General features: G+C 33.5%; 1 protein-coding gene across 4 annotated transcripts in view; it reads left to right on the top strand.

Moving 5' to 3' along the window:
- Nucleotides 1-14,375, top strand: part of pald1a (phosphatase domain containing paladin 1a) — a 67,320-nt gene that overhangs the window by 25,803 nt on the left and 27,142 nt on the right. For all 4 annotated transcript variants that reach the window (XM_051915354.1, XM_051915355.1, XM_051915353.1 and 1 more), the window contains exons 8-18: nt 1,150-1,307; nt 2,204-2,300; nt 2,412-2,516; nt 4,550-4,645; nt 4,732-4,866; nt 7,236-7,352; nt 7,435-7,614; nt 9,512-9,709; nt 10,909-11,049; nt 11,826-11,897; nt 13,518-13,658. In XM_051915354.1, the coding sequence (XP_051771314.1) occupies nt 1,150-1,307; nt 2,204-2,300; nt 2,412-2,516; nt 4,550-4,645; nt 4,732-4,866; nt 7,236-7,352; nt 7,435-7,614; nt 9,512-9,709; nt 10,909-11,049; nt 11,826-11,897; nt 13,518-13,658 (1,440 nt within the window). The remainder of the gene's footprint in view (nt 1-1,149; nt 1,308-2,203; nt 2,301-2,411; nt 2,517-4,549; nt 4,646-4,731; nt 4,867-7,235; nt 7,353-7,434; nt 7,615-9,511; nt 9,710-10,908; nt 11,050-11,825; nt 11,898-13,517; nt 13,659-14,375) is intronic.

The following is a 14,375-nucleotide window of genomic DNA, read 5'->3' as shown; positions in this document are numbered from 1 at the left end:
TGATTGGTCGGCTGGAGCAGTGTGTTGTGATTGGTCAAGCGCTTCGAGCGTGTCTGCAGCTCATTCATCTAAACTTGTCCACGCACTATTTAAAGCGTCCTGTCAAACCTCAGGGCTCAAGCTGTTATTTTAGCTCTGCCTGTAGAATGATACACAGGAAGCAGCTTTATAAAAGAAAGAGAGGCTACTTCCTGTCTCGCTCCAAGGCTGTTTGTTCCTCAGGGCTGCCAACGCGTCTCATGCAGCGACTCCATAGTTACTCCTTACTAATGGAGATTCAAATTTAACTTACCCGTTTACAAAGGATAGTAGATATTAATCTTCACAGCACAGGAAAATATACAGAATCAATGATGCAAACTTCAAATATGAGAAAAAAAGACAATAGTGTCATTATTCAGATCAATTCAGTTAAAGTTTTGCTCTCAGCCAATAGTGTGAGTGAAGTCAAATCGGTACGATTACTGAATATTAACTCTTATATAATATAATATACTTAAAGGGAACCTATAATGCCCCTGTTCACAAGATGTAATATAAGTCTCCAGAATGTGTCTGTGAAGTTTCAGCTCAAAATACCCCACAGATCATTTATTATAGCTTGTCAAATTTGCCGCTATTTGGGTGTGAGCAAAAACACGCCGTTTTTGTGTGTGTCCCTTTAAATGCAAATGAGCTCCGCTTTCCAGGAGAGGGCGTTTCTGAATGGTTAGTGGATAAATTTATGTAGTTGCTGTGGAGTTGATTCAACTCATCGACTAGCATGTGCTGTCATGTTAATCTTTTGTGTTGAATTGACCCTCGTTTGTGAAGCAGTCCGGTGTAAAACTACAACAACTCTTCCTCTTCTCTAAAGCAGCCCAACATGGCCCCGCCCCCTTTGTTGTATGTTCTCGGGGGCGGGGTTTATGTAAATTTGGGGGTTTTAGAACTTACAAATGTTCTTTTTTTTTTGTATTTTATATCAATATGGTACAAGATTATCCTATTCAAATCTATGTGATAAGCATGCTAGGTCAAAAGTAATCTAAAAGTAATCAAAAAGTAGTTGATTATATTACTTAAAATGTGTAATTTGTATTCGTTAATGGACTACATTTGTGAGTAATCTACCCAGCAGTGCTCACAGTCTCTCTCTCTCTCTGTCAGGAGAATCCATCTCTGTCCTTGAGTCGTGACCCATCTCAGCCGCTTCCAGCCCTGTTGTTCAGCTGTCAGGTGGGCGTCGGCCGCACGAATCTGGGTTTGATCCTGGGATCACTGGTGATGATGCACCTGACACGGGCGACACAGGAGCCAGCAGCACCGTAAGACCTCGAACACACTCACATTACACTGATTATACACTGTCCTTCAATGGTTTGCGGTCGGTATGATTTTTAATGTTAAATAAAAAAATAAAAAAGGTCATTGTGACTTTTTATCACACAATTGCATCTTATAAAGACTTTATATGACTTTTATCCTCAGAATTGTGAGTGTATATCTCGCAATTCTGACTTTATAACATCTAATTGCGAGTTAATGGTGAGAATGGTGAGAAACTCGCAATTCTCGCAAGTCTTTTTTCCCTCACAAACGGACATTATAACACAATTGCAAGTGTATATCTCACAATTCTGACTTTATAACTCGCAATTACATGTTATAAAGTCAGAATTGCGAGATATAAACTCACGATTCTGAGAAAAAAGTCTGATGAACTTTTGAGAAGCAGGAAATAAACCATTGTAATATAAGAAAATGTTAAGTTATTTTGACATGCCATGGCATTGGTCAGGATTCTTTGATGAATAGAAAGTTCAAAAGAACAGCATTTATTTGAAATAGAATCTTTTGTAACATTTTGAATCTTTACTGTCACTTTTGATCAATTAAAGCATTCTTTTGCATGCTTATGAATGTTTAATAAAATGGTAACACTTATTAGTTATTAGTTTCTTATTAGCATGTGTATTACAAGAATATTGGCTGTTTATTAGTACTTATTAAGCACATATTAATGCCTTATTCTGTATTCTTAATCCTCCCCAATACCTAAACCTAACAACTACCTTACTAACTATTAATAAGCAGTAAATTATGAGGTTTATTGAAGGAAAAGTCGTAGTTAATAGTAAATACATGTTCCCTGTACTAAAGTGTTACCATAAAATGTGTGTTTGCTGCTGAAATATTTAATGTGAAGATGTCACGTTCATAGAGCTGAAGAGGATGTGAAGGACAAACCCAAACTGCAGTTCCAGATTATTCAGACCCTCATCAGTAAGCTGCCTAAAGGTCAAGAGGTCATGGAAGAGGTTTGTATTTGGCCTCATGTTCAATCTAGTATTCATTAAGACATAAATTGCAACATGCTATATATATATATATCTCGGATGAGCTGTTGACCACGTCCTGCTGTGTTTCAGGTGAACCGCGCCATCGACTTGTGCTCTGAGATGCACGACATTCGAGAGGCCATTTATGAGAACAAACAAAAGCTGGAGGGAATTGGTGAGGACTATCAGATCCAGGTGAGAATTATCCACCTTCTTTAGAGTTAAAGAAGTTTTTTTTTTTTTTTTTTTTTTTGCTGCTGTGTCTTGACCTACCTGTCAAAAGTTTGGAAAAATTAAGAAAAAATGTAAAACTATTGTCAACATTGATAATTAGGGGTTCAAGTGCGTAGCTCTGAAACACTATTGTAATTGTTAAAATTTCCAAGGATCAAAACATTGGAAGTGGGAGTAGCCACCTTTACTAAAATGGCTATAACTCGTGAAGGGAATGAGATATTTTCACCAAATTTGGTACACCTATGTAAAAGCTTATTCTGTGGTCGCGTGACAAAGGACGCGGCAACTGGCCACTTGGTGGCGCTATAACAGAAAAAAAACTTGAAAATGGCTAATATCTACTTCACTATTAGTCCGATTGACTTGAAAATTGGCATGCAGTGTCTTTGTCTAAGGTGCCATGATTGTCTATGAGGACATTGATGTATCTCAAAAAACATGTCCGCCATCGGCCAATGAAGTTTGAGAAGCTATCAGACAAGGTTAACGGAGGCCGATCGGAACGAAACTCACTGGGCCTGTTTGACTTACGGCCCTAGAGGCCTGTGAGAAATTAGAAAGAAATCAGCCACCAGGGGGTGCCTTCGCGTTTTTCATGTGCATAAAGGATTGTGTATTGAGCAATTTTTTTTTTTTTTTTTTTTTTTTTTTTTTTTTTCGCACACGCCACGACATTCGCTCCACATGGTAGAACTCCTCATTCTGAGCAACTTTGCCTCTAGGACCGCCGCTATCCATCAAATCGTTCGTTAACTATTCGTGATTATGTAAAAAACCTACTTTTGCGAACTAGTCCTAAGTTTTTACGCTTAATTGGAACCAAACCAGTGCAGTACAATTCTATGGACTCTTTAGGTCAATAATTATAAAAATAAGTTGAACTTTACCCTTTATTTGAACTTAAAGTTGAACTTTACCCTATAAATCCTAAACGAAAACTCAAAACTTTACGAAAATGGGTGAGCACATGCAGCATATAGCTTTAAAAAAACATGCCAACTTTTATGGAGATCGGACTATAGGTGGCGCTATAACTGTTAAAAAGCTTTAAAAACCATATATTTCTTATGGTAAACTGCCTGTATTGGCTGTAAATGGTCTTTTTCATCAATGATTTAAGTGGCTACATGCTTGCTTAATAAAAAATAATACCTTTTTAAGCATGTGCATAAAGGCCTTAAAGCGCTTGAAACCCCGATAATTGCTGCTCGCAGCTATATTCAGAAATGTTTCATGAGCAGCAAATCAGAATATTAGAATGATTTCTGAAGGATCATGTGACACTGAAGACTGCAGAAATTATGCTGAAAATTCAGCTTTGATCACGGGATTAAATTACTTTTTTAACATATATTCACACAAAAAAACAGCTTTTTAAATCATAAAAATATTTCATATTTTTTACTGTATTTTTTTACATTTTTTGATCAAATAAATGCAGCCTTAGTGAGTGGAAGAGACTAAAATAGACAAAAATATTTAAAAAATCTTAATTATTCCAAATTAATGTAATTGCCTCTTTGCATGTAAAATCAATTGAGGCTTGGCAGGACATTTTGAGTTCTGAAAATTAAAGTACGCTTCATAGCGCAATAATCTGTTTTATCGGAAAACGATCCAGGAAAACAAGATTCCTCTTTATGTGAGGCCTGAATCTGTGCTGGCAGTAATTCATTACTCTGTCAGGCTTCATTACACAGTCTGGATGGATGTGTGTGTGTGTGTGTGTGTGTGTGTGTGTGTGTGTGTGTGTGTGTATGGCATCTTAACAAAGACTCTTTATCCTTGAACGTATCAACTGAGCTGATTCTGTCTGTCTCCAGTGATTTCTTCCTCTCTGAACAAACTGAAATCTGTTTTCCTGAACTTAGTTATTCTGTTTCCTGTGTAAAGATCACTTGTGTGCAGAACCAGCTGGAATCACAAACCCAGAGCAAATTTACAACCTACAGCTGAACAGATAAAGTCTATTTTCTGCTGTGTGTTTTTAGGGAAGCAGCACTAAAGACTACTTTCTCCATCGAACTCTACAGAGTCTACAGAGATATTTCTACCTGATCGTCTTTAACACTTACCTACATGAACAGGTAAAGTATGTTTTCAAATGAGCGTTTTAAGGGTCATTATTAATTTGTCAGTCATATATATATGATGTTTCTCTTCTCTGTTATAGTATCCGCTGGCGTTCGCGTGTAGCTTCAGCCAATGGCTGTGCTCTCACGCCTGGATGTACCGCCTCCTTTCTTGCATGAACCAATCAGAGCTCAGAGCTCCAGCTGACCTGCTCACAAAAGGAGCTCGAGTTCTGGTGAGAAACCTTGTCATTATCCATCAATTTGTCGGATTAAATCACTGCCTATTATATAGGCTGAATTTGTTGTGCATGTCATCGTGAATGATTATGACTGAATGACCACTTTTGATCTGTTCCTCACACATTGTATGACTTCATAAGATCTGAATGTGTCGATTACTTTCTTCCATTATGTTGTAAAGAGTCTCTTGGGTAACGTTTTCCTTTAAAATGCTGATGACTTCAGAAAGTTGAGATTCACTGGATTTTATCTGTCCTTTTGTTCTGATAGTGTTTCAGTATTCAAGTTTTTCCTCCATTGAGATTAATGTGGGTTTGCTCTGCATGGAAATGACCTTCTCACTTCGCAACAGTTACTAAGGAAAGTGTGACTTGTCAACAGATGAATTGTGAAATCGTGACTCTGTCTGGCTTTTCCTTTCTAAGCAGTGGCCTTGAAACCTTTCTTTAGTGCCGCATTGAGGAACATGATCAAACGTCTTACACAAACGGGATTCAAAACAGACCTTGAAACATACAAAATATCTTTGAGGCGTATTTTAATGGAATGGTTGATGCATATGAAGTGATTTTTAATGCCAGATTTAGGTAGATTTTTCATTTTTTTTAAATCAAAGATGCTTTAAAAACCATTGCTATTGTAGCTGGTCTGGTGTTAAGTTGCAAACAAACAAATCAGATCAAATTAGTGTTTCTTTGCAACACGCTGTTGTCTGGAGGTGCTTTAGTTTCAGGACATGTCACGTGTTCACATCAACGTCTTCATCCGTCAGCACTTCTGAAATTTCTTGGATAAAATTGTCACTATATTATAAAAATATTAAAGACACTAACATTTTATTAAGCAAATGCATCCTTTGATTAGAAGACTTAGTTCCAGAGAAAACGGAATGTTTCTATTAATGAGTTAAATTCCAAATTTTAGATGTTACTTACACAAAGATACAAACTTTCAAATGAGCAGAACTTTGAAGAGAACACTGATCCTGTAAAGATACAAAGATTCAAGGGGTCAAACTTAAGATTTTATCTGTTTATTTTATGAGGTTTTTTTTTTTTTCCCGACTGATTGAGGTGTTTTTGAATACTGTATTAAATCCTTATTAACTTTATTAATTTTTCTTTAAATTACTTTGGTAACTATGGAAGCTTGTTTCCGCCACTGAATAAAAAAATAAAAAAGTTATAATTGCGACACTTTATCTTGCAATTCTGACCTTTTTTTTTCTTCAGAATTGCGAGTTATAAAGTCACAATGGCAAGTTAGAAAGTCAGAATTGAGCTATAAAGTCAGAAATGCGAGATATAAAGTCAGAATTGTGAGTTATAAAGTCAGAATTGAGAGTTATAAAGTCAGAATTGTAAGTTATAGTCTGAATATTGAGTTATAAAGTCAGAATTGTGAGTTATAAAGTCAGAATTGTAAGTTATAGTCTGAATATTGAGTTATAAAGTCAGAATTGAGAGTTATAAAGTCAGAATTGAGTTATAAAGTCAGAATTGAGAGTTATAAAGTCAGAATTGTAAGTTATAGTCTGAATATTGAGTTATAAAGTCAGAATTGTGAGTTATAAAGTCAGAATTGTAAGTTATAGTCTGAATATTGAGTTATAAAGTCAGAATTGAGAGTTATAAAGTCAGAATTGAGTTATAAAGTCAGAATTGAGTTATAAAGTCAGAATTGAGAGTTATAAAGTCAGAATTGTAAGTTATAGTCTGAATATTGAGTTATAAAGTCAGAATTGTGAGTTATAAAGTCAGAATTGTAAGTTATAGTCTGAATATTGAGTTATAAAGTCAGAATTGTGAGTTATAAAGTCAGAATTGTAAGTTATAGTCTGAATATTGAGTTATAAAGTCAGAATTGAGAGTTATAAAGTCAGAATTGTGAGATATAAACTGACAATTGCAAGTTATAAAGTCAGAATTACGAGATAAACTGACAATTGAGAGTTATAGTCTGAATATTGAGTTATAAAGTCAGAATTTCTTGCAACTGTGTTTATATCTCGCTATTCTGAGGGGAAAAAAAGCCAAAATTGTGAGATGAAGTCACAATTACTTTTTAAACGTAACAGGGTTGAATGCAGCTGAAATGACATTTTACAACATTAACACTGCTTTGAAACAGTCTGTATTGTATAAAGCTCTATATAAATAATTATGACTTAATATTAATATTTGTGCACACATCTAAAACTTAAAATGAATCATTTGTTCCCCTTCATCTCTCCATATTAAACTGGAAAATTTTGACATCTCAACACTTACACACATTATTCTAAAATGACACATTTCTCTGTAAACCTCGACTAACCGAATGGATGATGTATTATATCTGAAGGGATGTGCTTTATTTCTAGGTTGCAGATGAATATTTAGCGCCTGACGTTCTGAGCACCATTAAGGAGATGAAAGTGGCTAATTTCAGACGAGTGCCCAAGATGCCAATCTACGGCATGGCGCAGCCGACATCTGAGGTAACACTTCTCAGAAGGACTATAATCCGCTGTAAGAGGGGTTTTGTTAATGCCATGGCTCACTTTTCTCGTTCCCCGGCAGGCGACGGGAGCCGTTCTGGCGTATCTGACGGACGAGAAGAGGAAGCACAGCAGTGTTTTGTGGGTGAATTTGCAGGATGAGCTGGTTCTCGAGGCGAACGGCCAGATCTTCTGTCCGAGAGAGCCCACGCGTGTGGATCAGCACATATGTGTGCTCTCCTCACAGCCGGAGGAGATTCAGGTCAGATCTGGTTTTGCTTTACATCGTTCAAGCATCTTTAATCCTCTAAATCAGCTAAATTAAAGCAATAAGCCACTCGAGGATGTGCATTACAGTGATTTTTATCAAACGATTTTCACCTGCTGGATGATAAAACGACCTTCTAGAGGTCTCTTTAGATCAGGGATTCACAATTTGTATTTATTTTTTTTGTCAGCTGAACCCATTAAATGTAAAACATTCCCTGAGATTTTAAGTTAATATTTCAATAACGTCACATTTGCATATTGACGGCTCTCTGTCGTCTGTTAATGGTCACATGTCATGCAAGTAAATAGAAAAAATATTGAATCTTTTTTAGTAAATATAAGTATTACATAATTGTTGTAATAATGGTAATTGTTTTAACTCTAATTAATCAGGCCGAATAAGGGCAAAAAATGGAAATATATGTGGACATCTGTGATCATGAGGTTAGGATAAAGCTGTTTAAATTACATCAGTTAAAGCACTTATAACATAATAACATAGTTTATAACTTCTGAACAGTAGGTGGCGCTATGACAAAACTCTGCATGCACCCTCAAGTCATGCCTGTGATGACATGTACCAAGTTTCGTGTCAATACTTTTGCAAAGATACAACCACATATCCATTTTGGCGTGCTCACAGTCAAATTTGTTGACGCGGTATAAAACAACGGTTGGGTCTATCACAAATCTTTTAATAACTTTTTGTCATGAGTGTCTGTAGATGCTACATACCAAATTTCATACAAATCAGACAAATTTTGTAGGAGGAGTTTGAAAAAGTAGGTTTCGAATAAAATTCAATATGGCGGACAGTAAGTATGGTAGAATATGGCAAATTTGGTATCGTAGGACTCTGCATAAGCCAACAAATCTATTGATGTGAGTTACATGACAATATGTTGAAATTTTCAGAAGTTATAAGCATTTTTATAAATTTCATTATATCTCTTGACCACTAGGGTGCGCTGACCTAAAACTTTACAGGTCCTCTCAGAACATGGCCTCAATGAATCATACCGAGTTTTGTAACATTACATTCGTGTGTTCGTAGAACACAGCATTTTATGACAAAATTCAAAATGGCCGACGCCCAAAATGGCTGACCGAAGAAAATTGGATATCGTTCAACTCTGCGTGCCTCAAGGAAAATCTCATGATTTTAGGATGAGGCATTCAAAAGTTATAAGCAAAAATAGCCGTTTTTCCTATCTCGGCACCAGTAGGTGGCGCTGTGACGATACTGTGCATGTACCCCCAAGTCATGCCTGTAATGACATATACCAAGTTTGGTGTCAATACATCAAAGCATTGCGAAGATACAGCATCAAATCCATTTTTGCGTGCTCGCCGTCAAATCGTTGACGCGCTATATGAGAACGGATTGGCCGATCAAAAATCTTTTAATAACTTTTTGCCTGGAGTGTGAGTAGATGCTACATACCAAATTTCGTGCAAATTGGACAAACGCTCTAGGAGGATTTTGAAAAAGTAGGTTTTTCGAAAAGTTCAAAATGGCGGAAAAATTCAAAATGGCGGAAATGATTCATACATGCATTAGAATCAGCGGGAGCCATGGAATCAGAGGAAAAATAATTTTTGTTTCTTTTCAAATAAACAAATTAATATTTGATGATAATTATAATAATAATTTTATTTTACACTACACGTTAAAATACTAAAATGTATGCCTTAAGTTCCTCACTTGAAACATTTAAAATCCCCAAGCTTTTATTTTGGTGGACTATTGGTAAAATGCTGTAACTTTTCCCACAGCCCCATTTATTTATTTTAATTTTACATTCAATATCATTATTAGCATTTCATCACCTTTGCGAACCCATGTTTAGGTGTAGACAGTGAACGGCGTCTGTGTGTGTTTGATGTAGAGGCTGGAAACGGCTCTGAAAGAAGAACTTTTGGGAAGTCAGAAATGGCTTGAAGTGACTCTGGAGCAGGAGAAACAGATGAAGATGTTCAAGAGCTGTTTAACGGTACAGGAGATCTTTAACCATCACAAGAGTTCACACCAGGGACTGCAGTACAGACGGATCCCTCTCCCAGAATGCTCTGCTCCTACTGAAGAGGTGAAAGTCGCTTTAAAAGCTTAAAGATGTTCATTTTTCCATTCAGATGCAGTTATACAGGCTGATGAGAGGAAAGACCTTCTGCTCCCTCTAGTGTTCATCATTTTACTCAGAAATGTCATTAACTCGCCCTCATTTTATTCCTTATTTTTATTTTATTTTATTTTATTTTTTCTGGAACAGAAACATTTTGAAGAAACCTGACAGACTGTCAAGCAAAAAGGGTGAAGAAAGCTCCTTAAAAGTATCTTGAAGCAGTTCATATGACTCGTGCACTATTTTTCATATCTTCTGAAGGAAATTAAAGTCATTATTCACTGATAAAGATTAAAATTTGATTAAATAAGATGTATATTTTATTTATTTTTTAATTTAATATTGATTTTATTTAATATTTTCTTTTATTATTGTTTTCATTTTATTTATTTTTTTATTTTTTTGTTAAAACATTTTGAAAAAACTTAAAAGACGAAAAAAGTGGCAAAAAATCTCCTTAAAAGTATCTTGTATGACTTGTGCGCTATTTTTCAAATCTACTGAAGGCAATTAAAGTCATTATTCACTAATAACGATTAAAATATGATTAAACAAGTAAATAGTAGTGCATTAAAATATGTATATAATATATATATTTTTTTAGTTATTTATTTTACATTTTTAAAAAACAATTTTGTGAAACAAACATTTTGAAGAAACCTGAGAGACAAAAAGAGGGACAAAAAAAGCTCCATAAAAGTATTCTGAAGTAGTCCATATGACTCGTGCACTATATTTCATATCTTCTGAAGGCAATTAAAGTCATTATTTACTGATAAAGATTAAAATATGATTAAGATGTATAATGAAATTAAATAAGTTGGCAGGTTGTGCCAGGTTCGGTGCCAAACATCACTGGTTCTCGAACAGATGAAAACGCTCTTCCAGATTTCTCCTTTTTTGTTCTACAGAAGAAATAAAGTCATAAGGAATGACATGATGACGATAGAATTGTCATTTATGGGCGAAGTGTTGCTGTAACAGACTTCTGAATGAAAACTTGTTTTTATTGCTGTTCATCCTGACAGTCTCATAATCTTTCTGTTGTGTGTTTTATGACACATTATAAATGTTTGTGAAAGTGATTTGTCTTGGTCTGCTTTATCTCTTTCATTTGCTCACTGTGTGTGTGTGTGTGTGTGTGTGTGTGTGTGTGTGTTCAGGGTTTTGACAGGCTGCTGGAGGCGATGAAAGCTTGTCTCGCTGAAGACTCTCTCTCTGCGTTCGTCTTTAACTGCTCGAACGGTAAAGGACGGACGACCACGGCTATGGTGATCGCTGCCCTCACGCTCTGGCACTTCAACGTACGTCTGCTTCACATACTGTAGAATATAGAATTTATACATCGAGGTCCAAAAGTATGAGACAGCATCGAAAATTAGAGTTGATGATAATATAGTTACTTTTTTGTGACAAGCAATCAAGCATTTGAGTTTTGCTATATAGTGTTTATAGGTTTAGGTGAATGTATGCAAATAAAGTTGGAGTGGACGTGCTTATATATCCAACTTTATATATAAAGCTGTGCCATAATAGTTTACGTTTTGTGACTATGCAAACAATCATGCAGCGAGATTTGCTGTGTGATATATATTGATTTATGTGAGTATACTGTATGTATGATATATATATATATACACAAGTAAAACGACATTGTCTTGTTTTCTGAAAAAATGCATCAAAATTGACCTTTTTGTTAAAATTAAGCATCTTTTCTTACCAGTAGGGTATGAAAAATCTTGTTTTGACCCCATTAGCAGTCATTTTTTTCTTTTTTCTAAGCTTAAACTCACTAAATTTTTATTTTTATATTTTTTTTCAGCAAACAAGACTTAATATCTAATGTCATTTTGCTTCTCAAGTAAATGCTTATTGATTTAAGAATGTTTAGATATTTGTAAAATACAAAAATACTGAGTATATGTATATATGTGTATATATATATGTGTATGTGTGTGTATATGAGAGTCTATGTTTGCATGGTACGAAATGAGTATTTATATTGCTAATTCTTTGAAGTACTATCTATGGAACATTTTAGTATCCCGATATTTAAGATCTTTTTTTGTTTGATTGACAGGGTTTTCCAGAGTTCTGTGAGGATGAAATCGTAAGCGTTCCTGATGCCAAATACACAAAGGGCGAGTTTGAGGTGATGCACTTCTGTGTTTTGACCTTTCTTTTTGGTCTAACCTACAATTTACCACTTATGAAAAATGCTGAAAATATTAATAAAAAATTTTTTAATTATAAACAAGACATGCAGTTTGCACAATACACTATTCATTACAATAAACAAGTATGTTTTAATGAAAGAGTATGTGAAAAGTGTTGCTTAATGGCTTTATATTCAGCATTTCCAAAGATGTCATGCATCAGAAAATCAAAGTGCATTGGTGACATGGCATTTAATTGATTATTAAAGTCGTTCAGATTATTCTCCTTCACTGATCATGTTCAGCTCAGTCGTATTCATCTAGTTTCTGAAGGTGGTTTTCATCTCGATTTAGAGTCTGTGATTTCCACCCATCCATGATTTGGATCTTGCAGCTGTTTCCAACATGTCGTCAGTTAGATCTTTAGTGGTTTCTTGTCTGTGCAGTTTGAGATTTTGGAGAGTGTCCGAAACCAAGAACAAGACCTGTTCTGTCATCCCGTGTGTCTCTTCCCAGAAATCCCTTCCATGTCTGTTTTCAGTCAGTCAGCTGTGGTTTATGGTTTTACTGATTCCTCAGGGTTTTTTGTAACATGAAACGTGGTTTATTCCATCAGTCCTCTTACGGATCTGTGATTGTGAGCTCTCTTTGTGTTTAATGAAAGTAATAATTGTAATAAATAAGCTATCTTGTCCTATGAAGTTATTAGGACCATAATATGCAATTAGTTTAAACTAGGCCGTGAGTTACAGGAGTGAAAACGACTCATTTCTGACCCACATTCAGCAAACGAGCCGATGACGCATGTGTAACAGCAGTGACCCGACAATCATTCTGACCGGGTCATGACACGGTCATGTGATCTTTCACTTTCTGTGTCAGTATCTGCAGGGTTTCCTGACTATAAAAATTGTTACATTCATATTCATATAATTAAAAAAAAAAAAACTGATATTATTATTAAAAATAATACATTTTCTGATTAACAAGTAATATATTTATATATTAAATATTTTATAATATATTAATAATTTATTAAATTACTACTACTACTACTACTAATAATAATATTATTATATTTTTATTATAGTTATTTCTTTTTAATTTCTGCTTGTTACAATAGTAATAACAAAAAGTATTTATTATATTTTATTATATTTTATTTTTTATGTATTATATATTTATATATATTAAAATATATTTATATATATATATATATATATATATATATATATATATATATATATTTAAATATATTTAGAAGTATAAATATATTTATTATATTTTTATTATATTTTTTCCTCCCTAAAATTATTATTTTTAATAATAATAATTTAATAAATTAATAATTAATAATAATATAATAATAATAGTAAATATTTTTATTATACTTTTATAATTAGTGTTATTTCTTTTTATATTTATATTAAATTTACATATTTTTAAAAATATAATATTTTTAAAAATATAATCATTTAATAACAATAATTTTAATAAATTAATAATAATAAAAATAATATACAAAACCAATATCACCACTTGTGGAGCACCAGTTTTTTTTGTTATTAATAATAACAGTTGTATAATAATAAAATAAATATGTGTGTGTGTTTTAGGTGGTGATGAAGTTGGTCCGGTTGCTTCCTGACGGTCACAGGATGAAGAAGGAGGTGGACATGGCGTTGGACTCCGTCAGCGAGACGATGACACCGCTGCACTACCACCTGCGAGAGATCATCATCTGCACCTACAGACAGGTAGAGGGCGCTCTAGCATCTCCTGTACTCATAGATTGTCACCCAAAAATGGCAAGAGCTTTCTTGGAAGAAAAAAAACAAAAACAAGCTCCAATCTGATTGGCTGGTTCAGAGTATTTACAGGGTACCGGCTTGATACTGTGAATGCAGAACAAACTTGTTTTGAAGTTTGTGATGTTCATGACATCAAATCGTTTTACATATTGTTGTGTTTGAGATAGTTAGTAGGAAGTTTTTTTTTTTTTTTTTTTTTTTTTTTAAAGAATATGTATTTAATTTATTATTATTATTATTATTATTATTATTATTATTATCATTTATTTATTTATATTTATTTAATAAATCTGATCATATCAATAATTTATTATTATTATAAATAATAAATAATTTCCTGATTATCAAAAATATATTTATATTATGAAATATTTTATAATATATTAATAATGTATCTTTTATATATTTATTTATTTTTTTGCATTTATTTATTTATTTTTAGTTTTATTTATTTTATTTTAAATATATGCTCTAATTTATTTTTGTTTTAGTTTTATCTATATTTATTTATTTATTTAGATCAAATAAATAAACTGAAATCTAAAATCATTTTATTTTATTTTTAATATGTTCTAAATTGAGTTTTTAATTATTTTGGTTTTATTTTAAATAAAATAAATCTAAATATTTCATTTTTATTCTAAATATATGCTGTATTTATTT

This window comes from Ctenopharyngodon idella, chromosome 12, assembly GCF_019924925.1.
Source record: "Ctenopharyngodon idella isolate HZGC_01 chromosome 12, HZGC01, whole genome shotgun sequence".
NCBI lineage: Eukaryota > Metazoa > Chordata > Actinopteri > Cypriniformes > Xenocyprididae > Ctenopharyngodon > Ctenopharyngodon idella.
Note: the sequence above shows the minus strand (reverse complement) of the source record. Positions and strands in the feature narration are given on the sequence as shown.